At 36.6% G+C, this 15,171-nt stretch overlaps 1 protein-coding gene across 1 annotated transcript in view; it reads left to right on the plus strand.

The window, feature by feature from the left end:
* Nucleotides 1-432: 432 nt before the first annotated feature.
* The window catches only part of Nxph2 (neurexophilin 2), a 30,562-nt gene continuing 15,823 nt past the window's right edge, over nucleotides 433-15,171 (plus strand). Inside the window, exon 1 of the mRNA XM_051183855.1 lies at nucleotides 433-486. Coding sequence (XP_051039812.1) covers nucleotides 433-486 — 54 coding nt within the window. The remainder of the gene's footprint in view (nucleotides 487-15,171) is intronic.

Consider the following 15,171-nt stretch of genomic DNA (forward strand, 5'->3'; position numbering starts at 1 on the left):
GGCCTTGTAGATACAGGTACAGATATCACATTAATTGCACCAGAATCTTGGCATTCAAATTGGTTCTTCAAGAGCTAAATGTCGAGCTTTTAGGGATTGGAACCCTATCTCAGGTAAAACACAGCATGAGATGGGTCAAATGTATAGGGTCAGAAGGGCAGAGAGAAAAATTAAATCCATATATGGCTAACATAACAATCAACTTATAGAAATGTGATTTGTTGCAGCAATGGAAAACTTGGATTAACATTCCTACAATCTCATAAACAAACTATAAATTAATGTATGTATTTGTGAAAACTATTAGAAGTTATTATAAGAACAGTCACCAGCAATTCAGGTTGTATAAAAACAGGACACAATATTTGCTGATCTTTCAAAGGCACCAGCAGCCCTAGAATGGTTGATGGATAAATTTGTATGGGTTATGCAATGGCTTTTAACAACAGTGAAACTGCAGGCTTTAACATAGCTGCTACAGGAGAGGTAAATAAATGTTCAGCATATTGAAGAATCAACCAGCCCCTGGAATTCTCCTTTATTTATTATAAAAAAAAAATCTGGAAAATGGAGAATAGTAACAGATATAAGAACTGTTAATGGGTGATTCAGCCAATGGGTTCTCTGAAGCCTGGAGTTCCTTTGCCCTATTTCTTACCTAAAGGATGGCCTCTTATAGTTATTGATTTAAAAGAATGTTTTTTTTTTTCACTTTTTGCAAGAAAAAGGCAGAAAATGTTGCTTTCATAGTGCCTATTTATAATCATTCTCTGCCTGTTAAGAGATATTAATGGAAGTTTCTCCCATAGGGAATGTTAATAGCTCCACCTTTTGTCAACATTTTGTAAGTCAGCTATTGGAAATAATCTGTAAACATTTCCTCAGTCTGTAGTTTGCCATTATATATATGATATTTTGCAAGCTGACTCAAAAGTAGATACTTTAGAATGTTTGAAGAAGAAAAGTTTTGCCTTGTTGCTCCTGAGCAAAATACACAGAGAAGATTCTATTAATTATTTAGGATATAAAATAGGTATATAGAAAAGAGACATTGATTTCTGACTCATTTTTAAAAAGAATATTGGTGGTTATTTAATTTTTCTTATTTTACATATCAATCTCAGTTACCTCTCCCTCTCTTCCTCCCATACCTCCTACTTGCCTCCATCCCATCCCCATCCACTCCCAGGGAGGTGTGAGATCTCCATGAGAAATCATCAAAGTCTGTCAAGTCATTTTGGGTAGGGCCTAAGCCCTCCTACATGTTTCTAAGCTAAGAGAGTATTGCTCCATGGGGAATGGGTTCCCAAAGTCCCCTTGCTATATCCTGGTTCCACCGCCACAGGTCCATAGACTTCCTAGTCCTCCTAGCTGACATCCGCATTCAGGGGGCCTGGTTTGGTCCTATGTTGGTTCCCCAGCTGTCTGACTGGGGTTCATGAGTTCCCACTTGCTCAGGTCAGCTGTTTTTGTGCATTTTCCTTGAATGATCTTGACCCATTTGCTTGCCCTCATCACTTTCTGAAATTGGATTACAATAGTTTGGCTCAGTGCTTAGCTGGGGATCTCTGCTTCTGTTTCCATCACCTACTGGATGAAGGAGTTAGGATGGCATTCAAAGTAGTAATCATTTTCATTATCAGGGAAGGACATTTAAGATAGCCTCTCCACTATTGCAGAGATTTCTAGTTAGGGCCATCCTTGTGGATCTCTGTATAATTCCCTAGTGCCAAATTCCTCTTTAAACCTATAATGGTTTCCTCTCTTGATTTGTGTTTTTTCTTGCTCTACTCATCTCCTCATTCAATCTTCCTGATCACTCATGTTATCTTCCCCATCTTCTTTCTCCTTCCCCCTTCCCTCCTGCCCCTATGTTCCCAGTTTGTTCAGGGGCTCTTGTCCCTTTCACCATCACCAGGAAACCATGTCTCTCGTATGTCCTCCTTGTTTCCTAGCTTCTCTGGAGGTATGGATTATAATCTGGGAACCTTTGCTCTATGTCTAATATCCATATATTAGTGAATACATACCATGTTTGTCTTTCTATGACTGAGTTACCTCACTTAGGACGGTTTCTTCTAGTTCCATCCATTTGCCTGTGAATATCAAGATTCCATTGTTTTTGTTGTTGTTGTTGTTTTTCACTAATTAGTACTACACTGTGTAAATGTACCACATTTTCTATATCATTCTTCAGTTGAGGAGCATCTAAGTTGCTTCCTGGTTCTGGTTATTGACTCTTAATGCCTTTCAAAGTTTTATAGGAGACATTTCCTATCTAAGGCAAACTATGGGGATAGAAAAAAAATGAACTTAGCAATTTGTTCAAAGCTTTAGTTGGTGAGAAGGACTTAAATAGTCGAAGAGAATTATCAGCTGAAGCTGAGAGAAGATTTGCTTTGATGTAAAATAAATTACAGGATGCACATATGGATCATTTAGATAAAAAGCTTGACTGCATTTCTCCTACATGGATATCTATGCAGAGGGAAGATATTATCTTAGAATTATTTTTTTAACCACATGAACAGAGTAAAAAACTAAAAATTTATGTGGAAAAGCTCTCTCATTTGGTTCTGAAAGCAAACTTGAGACTTTGTCAGCTAAGAGGAAGAGACCCTGTAGAAATTGTAGAATCTTTTACTACTAATGGAAATGACAAATTATGGGCAGAAAGTGAATCTTGGCAGAAAGCTCTCTCTTTTGGGAGAGATTAACAACAAACATCCCAAAAGCAAGAGAATTAAACGTATAAAGAGAACTGACTGGATCCTTCCTTGAATTTCATGGGAAGCACAAATAACTGGAGCCCCTACATTCTATACTGAATCAAATAAGTCAGGAAAGGCAGGGTACAAATCAGGAAATTTAAGTGGCTCAAAGCCTTAATGATTTTGTTCAAAAGTCAGAATAAAATGCTATTCTCATGTTAATGGATTTAACAGAACCTCTCAACAGAGTTACTGATTAATAATATTCAGAAATAGTTGTTTTACATACTGAAACTGCTGAATTTATATGAAATGATACATAATTGATTTTATTATTTATTAAGTTATAAGAAATAATAAGAAAAAGTTTGTAAAAAGAAATAATTAGGAATAGATAACACGCACACACAGAGATACACACACACACACACACACACACACACACACACACACACACACACACAAACATCTGATCTTATATGGGTCTTCCAGGACCTCTAGCACAAGATATTGTAATTTAAGAAAAGCAGCACATAAGAGATGCCTTGCAACAGGGTTTAAGCAGAAGGAATTTTTAATTAGGGAAAGGGTTCATACAAAGTGGAAAGGGGAGAGGGGAGATCAGTCGCTGTGAACAGAAGCAGCAGGAGAGATGAAAGGGAATCAGAGAGAGAGAGAGAGGAACAGGCAGAGAGATGGAGAGAAATAGAGAGGGGAGGATGGGAGGTGGGCAGAGCCCTTTTTTAAAGGAACACAGTGAGTATGCATAGGTGCTCTTAGTGGCTGCAGCTGAGGGCATATCCTGTAAGAACCCCAAGTGCAAGCCAGTACAGATGCCTAAATATTAACACAAGGTAATGATGAAATTGATCAACTATTGATAGGAAATGTGCTGAAGGCTTCAGTATTTCATAATAAACACTATCTAAATAGCAAAAGTTCGAAAAAAATTCCATCACTTTGCAACAAGCCAAGGAAATCATAAGGAAATGGCCTACTTGTTCTTTATTCAACCAAACTCCACTACCAGCAGGAAGTAACACAAAGGTAGGTACTCAAAGGAATGAAATCTGGCAGATGGAAGTGTTCCATTTTATAGAATTTGAAACCTATTCAGGATTTCAAGGGCAACTGCTCTGACTTCTAAAAAGGCTGATTCTGTAATCACACATTTGATAGAAGTTATGGTCATCATGGGTATACCTGTACAAATTAAGACTGACAATGCTCCACTATATGTCTCTATCAAAATGAAATAGTTTTTCGCTTATTATAATATAAAGCATATTATAGGTATACCACACAATCCTATAGGGCAAGGTGTTATTGAAAGATCAAATCAAACTCCAAAGGATATGCTAAATAAACAGAAAGGGGTAACAAAGACCCCCAGAAATCGATTGCATAATGTTTTACTAACTTTGAATTTTTGGAATGCTAATGAGAAAGGAATGAGAGCTGCAGAGAGACACTGGATACTATACAACCTAAAAGTCTGGAGTTAGAGCTGGAAGCACAGAAATGGTTCGATCAGGATTGGATCTAGAGTGCTAACCAGTCAGGGTCAGTGCAGGAGCATATGTGAATGGACCAGGGGTTTAAAGTGTGGGGTGACACAGGCATGCTTGATTCTGAAGGTACTCACCAAGTTTTAATATGTTTGTTAAAGGAACAAGGCATTCATGTGTTGCATTTGCATACATTCATACAAATAAAATAAAATATATTTTTTTAGATCCTTTGCTTAACTGGCTCAATTGCTCTACTTTTTCTTAAAATCCTAGTATTCTAGCTTCTCCCTGGTCCATGCTATTTTTAAGGCTCTCTCTCTCTCTCTCTCTCTCTCTCTCTCTCTCTCTCTCTCTCTCTCTCTCTGTGTGTGTGTGTGTGTGTGTGTGTGTGTGGTGTGCATGTGCACACATACATACTCAGGTATCACAGTGCTTGTGTGAAAGTCCAAACCCAACTTCAAAGTGGACTTCTTGGGCCATTTAGTTCTCATCTTCCACTACATGGATACCTGGGATAGAACTCAGGTTTTTGGAATGAGAGGAAAACACCATTACTCACTAAGACTTATCAGCAGAGCTGGGCAGTGGGTGTGCACAATTTAAGCCTAGCATTAATGTGGCAGAGTCAGGCAGATCTCTATAATTTCAAGGATATCCTGGTCTACAAAGTGAGTTTAAGGTCAGCCAGGGCTACACAGAGAAACGCTGTCTTAAAAACTTAGCCTTATCCATCCATAGTTTTTTACTTTCTTTGACAACTGCAAAAAGAGTTTGCATGTGTTGTAGTTAGTTGTATTTAAGAAGTTGAAATTTGTATATATTTCTTGATTAAATTAAGAGAGTATCTTGCATTCTAGTTTTATATTGTGTGTTTATTCACATGTAAACATTCTTATGTACTTTCAATACTTTTCATTTCCATGTCATTATAATAAACATTGGTTAATGGTCATATTTTGTTATTGTGCTAGCATATATCTAAATTTGTAAAATGCATACTTGTTTACACTGTAGTAGTGAAATGCATCTTTTCAATCTCACCCAGATCTAGAAGAATGAATGAGTCTCAGATGGACAGCAATATGAAATCTGAATTGGGCTAAATATATTGTAGTTATAGTATTATTTAGAAGACATTACTTCAATTTATTCTACCTTACTATACGCTCCAAAATATATATACATGTATTGAATTTAAGGTGGAAACTATCAGTAAACTTTCTGTCCTATAATTATTTAGAATATTTATTTTAACTTTCCCCCATGTTTGTAATATATAAGGTACAATTATATTTTTTAAATCATTTCCCTCATTATTACAATCCATTACTATTTAACATACTAGAAAATGAGTTTAAGTAATTATATCAAAGAATGTATGCACAATTATCTTCATGTTTCAGAGAATTTTGGCTGATAGGTTGGCACCATATAAATAATGAGTCACACTATGCACATATCAGGAACAGGTACTACAGAAGAAATTATTCTAATGATAACACTTCAGAAGTACAATTAATTATTTGACCAAGAATGAGAATTTTTAAAGACTTTCTACATAATGTGAACTACCTTCCAGGAAAGTTCTACAAATTTATATTGCCAGCAATATATTCCTTGGTGTTTGTGTCAAATATCCTGTAAATACCTGTTAGTCCATTTGATGTCACTTAATTCTGACATATATCTATTTTTTGTACAGATAACCTGTTTATTGGAGAAAGTAGGGTATTGAAATAACCTAATATTAATGGCTCAATATTAATCTGTGTATTTAAGTCCAGTAGTACATGTTTTATGAAATTGGGTGTGTCAAATTCGCTGAAAATTTATTTAGAATTGTAATGTGTTCTTGATTAGGGGTTCCCTTGATTAGAATAAAATATCTTAATCTATCTGATTAATTTTAGATAAGTCTTCCTTGTCAAGTATCATGCTAGCAATGACTGTTTGCTTCCCAGTCCCATTTGATTTGAGTTGTTTTGTCAGTCCTTTTATTCTAAATCAGTGGCATATTTAAAGCTGTTTCTTCTGTTTGTTTGTTTGTTCATTCTTTTGGGGGGGGAGACAGAGTCTCACTACGTAGCTCTGACTGTCCTGGAACTCACTAAGGAGACTAGGCTGTCCTCGAACTCAGAAATCCACCCGGCTTTATCCCCTGAGCGCTGTGATTAAAGGCATGTGCCACTAAGCCCAGTTTAAAGCTGTGTCTCTTATAAGTAACAGGTACATAGGTTTTGTTTTGTGATTGGTTCAGCGAGCTTGTGGCTTATGATTAGAAAGTTGAGACTGTTAATATTTAAAGTTACTATTGAAGAGTGTGTGTTGATTGTAGTCATTGTCTTAGTGATTATTAGTGTTTTTGTTTGTGTCATTCATAGTATTTTGTGTGTAGCTGTTATTGCTTTGCATTTTGATTTAGGTCCTCTTTACTGTGCTTATTGCCTCTGTCCAGACTAAAATATCATATTCTGTCTTTTCTAAAGTTTAGTATTTTTGTGTACATTTTTTCTGTTTTCTTCATATCATAGAAAGTTTTTCTTTCTCCTTTAACTACAGTAGATAGTTTCTCTGGTTATATTAGTCTAGGTTGGACATCCTGGTTTTTCAGAGTTTGAATTGACACAAACAGCAATGTCATAAAAACAGAAAACCAAAACTGTCTGTGTGTCTGTAAGTGTGTGTGTGTGTGTGTGTTTGTGTGTGCGTGTGTGTGCCTGTGTGTGCTCATGCATGCATGTGTACATATGTATACACAAGACCAAAAAGGTTAAAGAAACAAAAAAGTAAATAGCCATAACAAAGCTTTAAGGGACAAAGAAGCTTCAAAAATGCCGCTGTTTATTTTGTATTGGGCACATACTGCTGTGCATGGGTCCTGTCCTTTCAGAGGACATACATACATACATACATACATACATACATACATACATACATACATGAATGAGACTCTGATAGAGAAAACTAATTTTTTCCTGACAGGGAGTTATCAGTTGGACATAGCTTCTGGGTCAGGTATGGCAGCTTGTGTCCACTTCCTCTCTCAGCACTGAGACACCCATCACCAATCAGGCCCAGAAGTATACAAGCCCTGTTCATGCTGCCACTATCTGTGAATTCATATGTCCATCATCCTGCTGTGTTTATAAGGCCTTGTTCCCTTAGTGTCCTCCATCCATTCATGTTCTCTTACACTCTTTTCACCTCCTCTACTGCAGAGTTCCTTAAGGCATGACAGAAGTAAATTGATGAAGACATCCAACTTATGACTAGATTTCCAAGTCTCTGTACTCTGCACATTGTTCAGCTGTGAGTCTCTATTTATTCCCATCTACTTCAGCAGGAAGCTTCTGCAGTGATTGCTGAGCAAGATCCTAATCTATGAGTATAGCAGAATGTTGTTAGGACTCATTTTATTTCTATGTTCCTTTTGTAGAATAGTTTTATTTGGTTTTAGTCTCAGCTTCTTGGCCCCCTAAGCAGTGTAAAGGATGGGCTTCATCCCAAGGAGTTGGCTTTAAATCCAAATAGATATTCATTGGTCCCAAAGCATGAGCACTAGCTCACCTTGCATGCAGGGCTGCTTTGTAGATCACAGGGGTTGTGGCTGGTTTTGGTAATTACCTTTCTTCTTTGGTTGCATTCAGAGAGTACCTTTCAATGCCATGAACACTAGCCTGTAGAGTAAAGACTGTAGGAGGGCATCAATGAAATTTATGGGTTCAATGAGTTGTATAAAGTTTGTCTTCAGGTGCTATTATACATGTTTTCCTTTAAAGCTTTTAATATTTTTCTTTGACATTATTATCATGGGGACCTCTTTTCTTGTCAGATCTATTTGGTGTTACTTGTACTTCTTGTACCTCAGTAGGTATCTCCCTTAAATTAGGGAATTTTTCTTCTATAACTTTGGTAAACCTATTTTCTATGCCTTTGACCTGGGTTTCTTCCTCTATTCACACTATTCTTAGATTTGTTTTTTCATGATGTCCCAGATTTCTTGCATTTTTGTGCCTTGATATTTTTAGATTGAACTTTTTTTTGACTAGGGTGTCCATCTTTTACATCATGTTTTCAATGCCTGAGAGTATTTCTTCTGTCTCCTCTACTTTGCTGATAAAGATTGACGATTCAAGTCCTTGAATTTTTCATTTCCAGTTTTACAGTGTGATAAAAATGAACTTGAATTGGCAATCCTTAACATGACTTAACAGATTTTGTTGACCCCTCCTGGAAGGCATCACCCTCCCTGTGGAGTGGGGGTGGGGGTGGGATGGAAGGGTAGTTGGGAGGAATGGGAGAGAAGGAGAGAAGGAGGTAGGGAGAGGGAACTGGGATCACTATGTAAAATAAGAAAAATAAATAAATATAAAGAAAAAATAAATTAGAAACAAGCTTGTTTTACATATCAATCACAGTTTTAGCACCCTCCCCTGTTTCCCTCATCAACTCCCATCCCATCCCCTTTATACTCCCCAGAAAGGGTGAGGCCTTCCATGGGGAGTCTTCAAATTCTATTATATAATTTGGAGCAGGGTACTGGCACAAAAATAGACAGGTAGACCAATGGAATTGAATTGAAAATCCGGATATCAACCCACACACCTATGAACACCTGATTTTCGACAAAACAGCTAAAAGAATATAATGGGGCAAGTACAGCATCTTCAACAAATTCTGCTGGCACAATTGGATGATGGTTTGTAGAAGACTGCAGATAGACCCATGTCTGTTGCCATACACTAAACTCAAGTCCAAATGGATCAAAGACCTCAACATCAATCCAGCGACACTGAACCTCTTAGAAGAGAATGTAGGAGGTACCCTTGAACAAATTGATATAGGAGAACACTTCCTGAACATAACAACAGGGGCACAGACACTGAGAGCAACAACTAATAAATGGGATCTCTTCAAACTTAGAAGCTTCTATAAAGGACACAGTTGACAAGACCAAACGGTAGCCCACAGACTGGGAAAAGATTTTCACCAATCCTACATCCAACAAAGGGCTGATCTCCAAAATATACAAAGAAATCAAGAAACTAGTCAACAAAACAACAAATAATCCTATTAAAATTTTTGTAGAGAACTGAATAGAGGACTCTCAATAGAGGAAATCAAAAAGGCTGAAAGACTATGAAGAAAGTGCTCAACATTCTTAGCTATCAGGGAAATGCAAATCAAACCAACTTTGAGATACCATCTTACTCCTGCCAGAATGGCTAAAATTAGAAACACCAATGACAACTCATGCTGGAGAGGATGTGGAAAAGGGGGAACAGTCCTCCACTGCTGGTGGGAGTGCAAAATTGTTTTTGGAGGTTAGATGGTGGTTCCTCAGAAAATGTGAATTAGTTTACCCCAGGACCCAGCAATCCCCCTTTTAGGCATATACCCAAATGACCCACATCCATGAAAGAAAGACATCTGTTCAACTATGTTCATAGCAGCATTATTTGTAATAGCAAGAACCTGGAAGAAACCTGGATGCCCATCAATTGAAGAATGGATAAAGAAGATGTGGCACATCTACATAATGCAATACTACTCTGCAGACAAAAAATAATGGAATCTTGAAATTTGCAAGTAAGTGGATGGCACTTGAAGAAACCATCCTGAATGAGGTAACCCAGTCACAAAAAGCGAATTATGGTATGTACTTGCTCATATATGGATTTTAGTCCTAGAGCAAAGGATCACCAGCCTATAATTCACACCACAAGAGGAAGTAGGATACAAGGTGTATTCTAAGAGATTCACAGGGTAGGAAGAGAAGACACACACACACACACACACACACAGAGAGAGAGAGAGAGAGAGAGAGAGAGAGAGAGAATATAAAAGACAGATCCATTATTGGTTCGAAGAGAAAACTGAACCTAAAGAAAGGTCTAGAAACCTACAAGACTGTAGCCAACTAACAAGTTGAGCAACCTTGGAAAGACTACCATAAATGCCCTTCCCAAATAGTAAGATCAACAACTAACTTATTCATGGAGCCCTCATCTAATACCTGTTGGAAACAGAAGCAAACACCCACACCTACACATTGAGTCGAATTAGAATCCAGATGCAGATGGAGAGGACAAGACCAGGTTGCAGAAACACATAGATACAGTTGATCTGAACAAGGATGAGCTAACGGGCCCCCATACTGATAGCTGGGAATCCAGCATAGTACTGACTCAGGCCCCCCTGAACATGGGTCTCAGCTAGAAGGACTGAGCAGTTTAAGGGACCTCAGACAGTGGAGCCAGGATGTATCCCTGGTGCACAAAAGGACCTTGTGGACACATCCCCCATGGAGGGATACTGCCTTAATCTAGAGACAGGAGAGAAGTCCTAGTCCCTATATCATATGACCTGACAAAACTACATGACCCCACCTGAACGGCATTGCCCTACATGTGGAATTGGGGTAGGCGATGGGAAGGGGCAGAGAAGGTAAAGGGAGGGAGGAAGAAAAGGAGGGAGGGAGAGGGAACTGGAATAGACATGTAAAATAATAAATTAAAATTTAAAAAATTAAATTAAAAATTTCAAGAAGTCAACAAATCTCTTAAAGAAAGCAAGGGAAAAAAAGAAAAAGAAAAAAAAAAAAAAAAGAAAGCAAGGAAAGCCAAGAAAAAACAATCAAACAGATAAAGAAAACAATTCAGTCTGTGAACTGAAAACTGAAATAGACATAATAAAGAAAACACAAACTGAGGGAATACTGAAATAGAAAAGCTGGGTAAACAATCAGGAACTACAGATTCAATCATAAACAACATAATACAAGAGATGGAAGAGAGAATATCAGGTGTTGAAGATGCACTAGGAGAAATAGATTCATTTACCAAAAAAATCTTAAGTCCCACAAATTCGTAACACAAAATGTCCAGGAAATATGGGACACTGTGAAAAGGCCAAACCTAAGAATAATAGTTATAGTAGAAGGAAAAGAAACCTAACTCAAAGGTGCAGAAAATATATTCACCAATATCATAGAAGAAAACGTTCCAAATGTAAAGAAAGACATACCAATGAAAGTACAAGAAATTGACATAACACCAAATAGAGTGAACCACACACACAAAAAAAGTCCCCTTGCCACATAAGAAGCAAAGTAACAAACATAAAGAATAAAGAAATAATATTAAGAGCAGAGAAGGAAAAGGCCAAGTAACAAATAAAGACAAAATTATCAGAATTACACCTGATTTCTCCATGGATACTCTAAAGGCCAGAAAATCTTGCATAGACATTCTACCAACATTAAGAGACCTCGGATGCCAATCCAGACTACTATACCCAGTAAAGCTTTCAATCACTATAGATGAAGAAACAAAGATATTCCATGACAAAACCATATTTAAATAATACTTACCACCTAATTCAGCCATACAGAAAGTTCTGGAAGGAAAACTCCAACCCAAGGAAGTCAACTATACCCACAAAAATATAGGCAATGGATAATTCCACTTTACCAATAGCCAAAAGAAAAATGGGGGAAAACCACACACTACCAACAACAACAAATTAAAACCAAACCAAAATTAACAATCAATAATCAATAATATCCCTTAATATTAATGGTCTTAACTTGCCTATAAAAACACACAGGCTAGCAGAATGGATACAAAGACAGAGTCCATCCTTCTGTTGCATACAAGAAACACACCTCAGCTTCAAAGACAGATATTACCTCAGAGTTAAGGGTTGGGACTTAAGGGTTGGGAAAAGATTTTTCCAAGCAAATGGACCCAGGAAAAAATTGAGTTTAGCCATGTTAATATCTAATAAATTACTTTAAATTAATATTAATCAAAAGACATGAAGAAGGTCATTTCTTATTCATCACAGGAGAAATCCATCAAGATGAAGTCTCAATTCTGAATAACTATGCCCTAAATACAAAGGCACCCACATCCATAAAATTAACATTACTAAAACTCAAATCTCACATAAAACCTCACAAACTTATAAGGGGAGATTTCAACACCCCACACTCAACAGTAAACAGGGCCACCTGGCAGAAACATAACAAAGAAAGAAAGGAATTAAAAGAAGTTATTACCCAATTGGGTTTGAGAGACATTTATAGAACATTCCTTCCAAACACAAAAGAATATACCTTCTTCTCAGCTCCACATGGAACCTTCTCTAAAATCAACCACACACTCAGTAATATAGCAAACCTCAATAGGTACAAAAAAGTTGGAATAACCCCCAGTATTTTATCAGCCAACCATGCTCTAAAGTTACAATTCAACAACACAAATTGCAAAAAAAAAAAAAAACTTACAAACTCATGGAAATTGCACAATGTGCAATCACACCATTCCTCAATCAAAGAAGAAATAAAGAAAGAAATTCAAAACTTCCTAGAATTTAATGAGAAGGAACACACACATACCCAAACTTATGGGACACATTGAGAGCAGTACTAAGAGAAAAGTTCATATCCCTAAGTGCCCACATGAAGAAACTGGAGAATAATCACATTAGAGCACAACTGAAAGTTCTAGAACAAAAAGAAGCAAACTTGCCCCAGAGGAGTAGAAGATAGGAAATAACCAAATTGATGGCTGAAATAAAAAAAGTAGAAACTAGCAAAATAATACAAAGAATTAATGTAACAAAGACTTGGTTCTTCAAGAAAATCAACAAGATAGATAAACATTTATCCAAACTAACCAAAATGCAGAGAGAGAACATTAAAATTAACAAAATCAGAAACAAAAAGGGGGAACATAACAATGGACACAGGAAATCCAGAGAATCTTCAGGTCATACTTTGAAAACCTGTACTCCACGAAAGTTGAAAAAGCCAATGGAAATAGACAAATTTCTGAATAGGTGTCACCAAAATTAAATCAGGAACAGATAAGCAATTTAAATAGACCTATAACCCCTAACAAAATAGAAGCAGTCACCAAAAGTCTCCCAACAAAAAAAGCTCAGGGCCAGATGGTTTCAGTGCAGAACTCTACCAGAAATTCCAAGAAGAGCTAATACCAATACTTCTCAAAGTGTTCCACACAATAGAAGCAGAAGGGTCATTGTCAAACTTTTTACCAGGCTACAATTGTCTTACTACCCAAGCATTAAAAAGATACAACTAAGAAAGACAAATACAGACCAATATCTCTCATGAATATTGATGCAAAAATATTCAATAAAATACTGGCAAATCAATTCCAAGATCACATCAGAGAAATCATCCACCATGACCAAGTAGGCTTGGTCATGATCATCTTACTACATTCTGGAAAAGCCTTTGAAAAAATCCAACATCCTTTCATGTTAAGGTACTGGAGATATCAGGGATAACAGGATCATACCTAAACATAATAAAATCAATATACAGCAAACCAACAGCTAACATCAAATTAAATGGAGAGAAACTCAATGTGATCCTCTAAAGTCATTAACAAGACAAGGTTGTCCACTCTCTCCATGTCTCTTCAATATTGTACTTGAAGTTCTAGCTAGAATAGTAACAATATAGATTAAGAGGATACAAATTGAAAAGGAAGAAGTCAAACTTTCACTATTTGCAGATAATATGATAGTTTATATAAGTGATCCAGAAAACTCTACAACTGATAAAAAACCTTTCCACAAAGTGACAGGAAACAAGATTAACAAAAACAAACAAAAAACAAAACAAACAAGCAAACAAAAAAAACAGTAGCTCTACCATAAAGGGACTGAGAAAGAAATCAGAGCACCTTTTACAACTGTCACAAACAACATAAAATATATTGGGGAAACACTAACCAAATAAGTGAAAGACCATTAAAATAAAAACTTTGAGTCTTCTTAGAAAGAATTTAAAGATACCAGGAAGTGGAAAGATTCCCCCATGCTCTTGGATAGGTAAGATCAACGCTGTAAAAATGTCAATGCTGCCAAAAGCAATCTACAGATTTAATACAATCACCATCAAAATCCCAGCACAACTCTTCACAGACAGTGAAAGAACAATACTCAACTTTATATGGAAAAAACAAATGATCCAGGATAGACAAAACAACCCTGTACAATAAATGAATTTACAGAGGTATCACCATCCCTGACTTCAAGCTCTATTATAGAGCTATAGTCCTGAAACATTGGTATTGGCACAAAAAAAAAAAAAAATGGACAGGAACGAAAATGGAATGGAAAACCCTGATATTATCCCACACACCCAAGAACATCTGATTTTTGTCAAAAAAAAAAAAAAACGACTAAAATTGTACAATGGAAAAAACATCAGCATCTTCCACAAATGGTGCTGGCATAAACTGAATGATGACCTATAGAATATTGTAGAATATTGCAGATATAGCCTTATATATTGCCATGAACAAAACTTAAGTCCAAATGGATCAAAAACTTCAACATAAATCCAACCACACTGAACTTCTTTAAAGAGAAAGTGAAAGATACTCTTGAACTAATTAGTATGGGAGACTGCTTCCTGAATAAAACACCAGTAGCACAGACACTGAGATCAACAATTAATAAATGGGACCTCCTGAAATTGAAAAGGTTCTGTAATGCAAAGGACACAGACAAAACAGCAACCCACAGAATGGGAAAAGATCCTCACCAACCCCATATCTGACACAGGGATGATTTCCAAAATATACAAAGAACTCAAGAAACTAGTCATCAAAACACCAAATAATCCAATTAAAAAGTGGGGTAGAGAACTAAATAAAGAATTCCCAATTGAGGAATCTAAAATGGCTGAAAGACACTTAAAGTGCTCAACATCCTTAGCCATCAGGGAAATGAAAATCAAAACAACTCTGAGATATCATTTTACTCCTATTAGAATGGCTAAAATCAAAAACACCAATGACAGTTTATGCTGGAGAGGATGTAGAGAAAAGGAAACACTCCTCCATTGCTGGTGGAAGTGCAAACTCATACAACCATTTTGGAAATCAATATGGCGGTTCCTTGGGAAA

Source organism: Phodopus roborovskii, unplaced genomic scaffold, assembly GCF_943737965.1.
Source record: "Phodopus roborovskii unplaced genomic scaffold, PHOROB, whole genome shotgun sequence".
Taxonomy (NCBI): domain Eukaryota; kingdom Metazoa; phylum Chordata; class Mammalia; order Rodentia; family Cricetidae; genus Phodopus; species Phodopus roborovskii.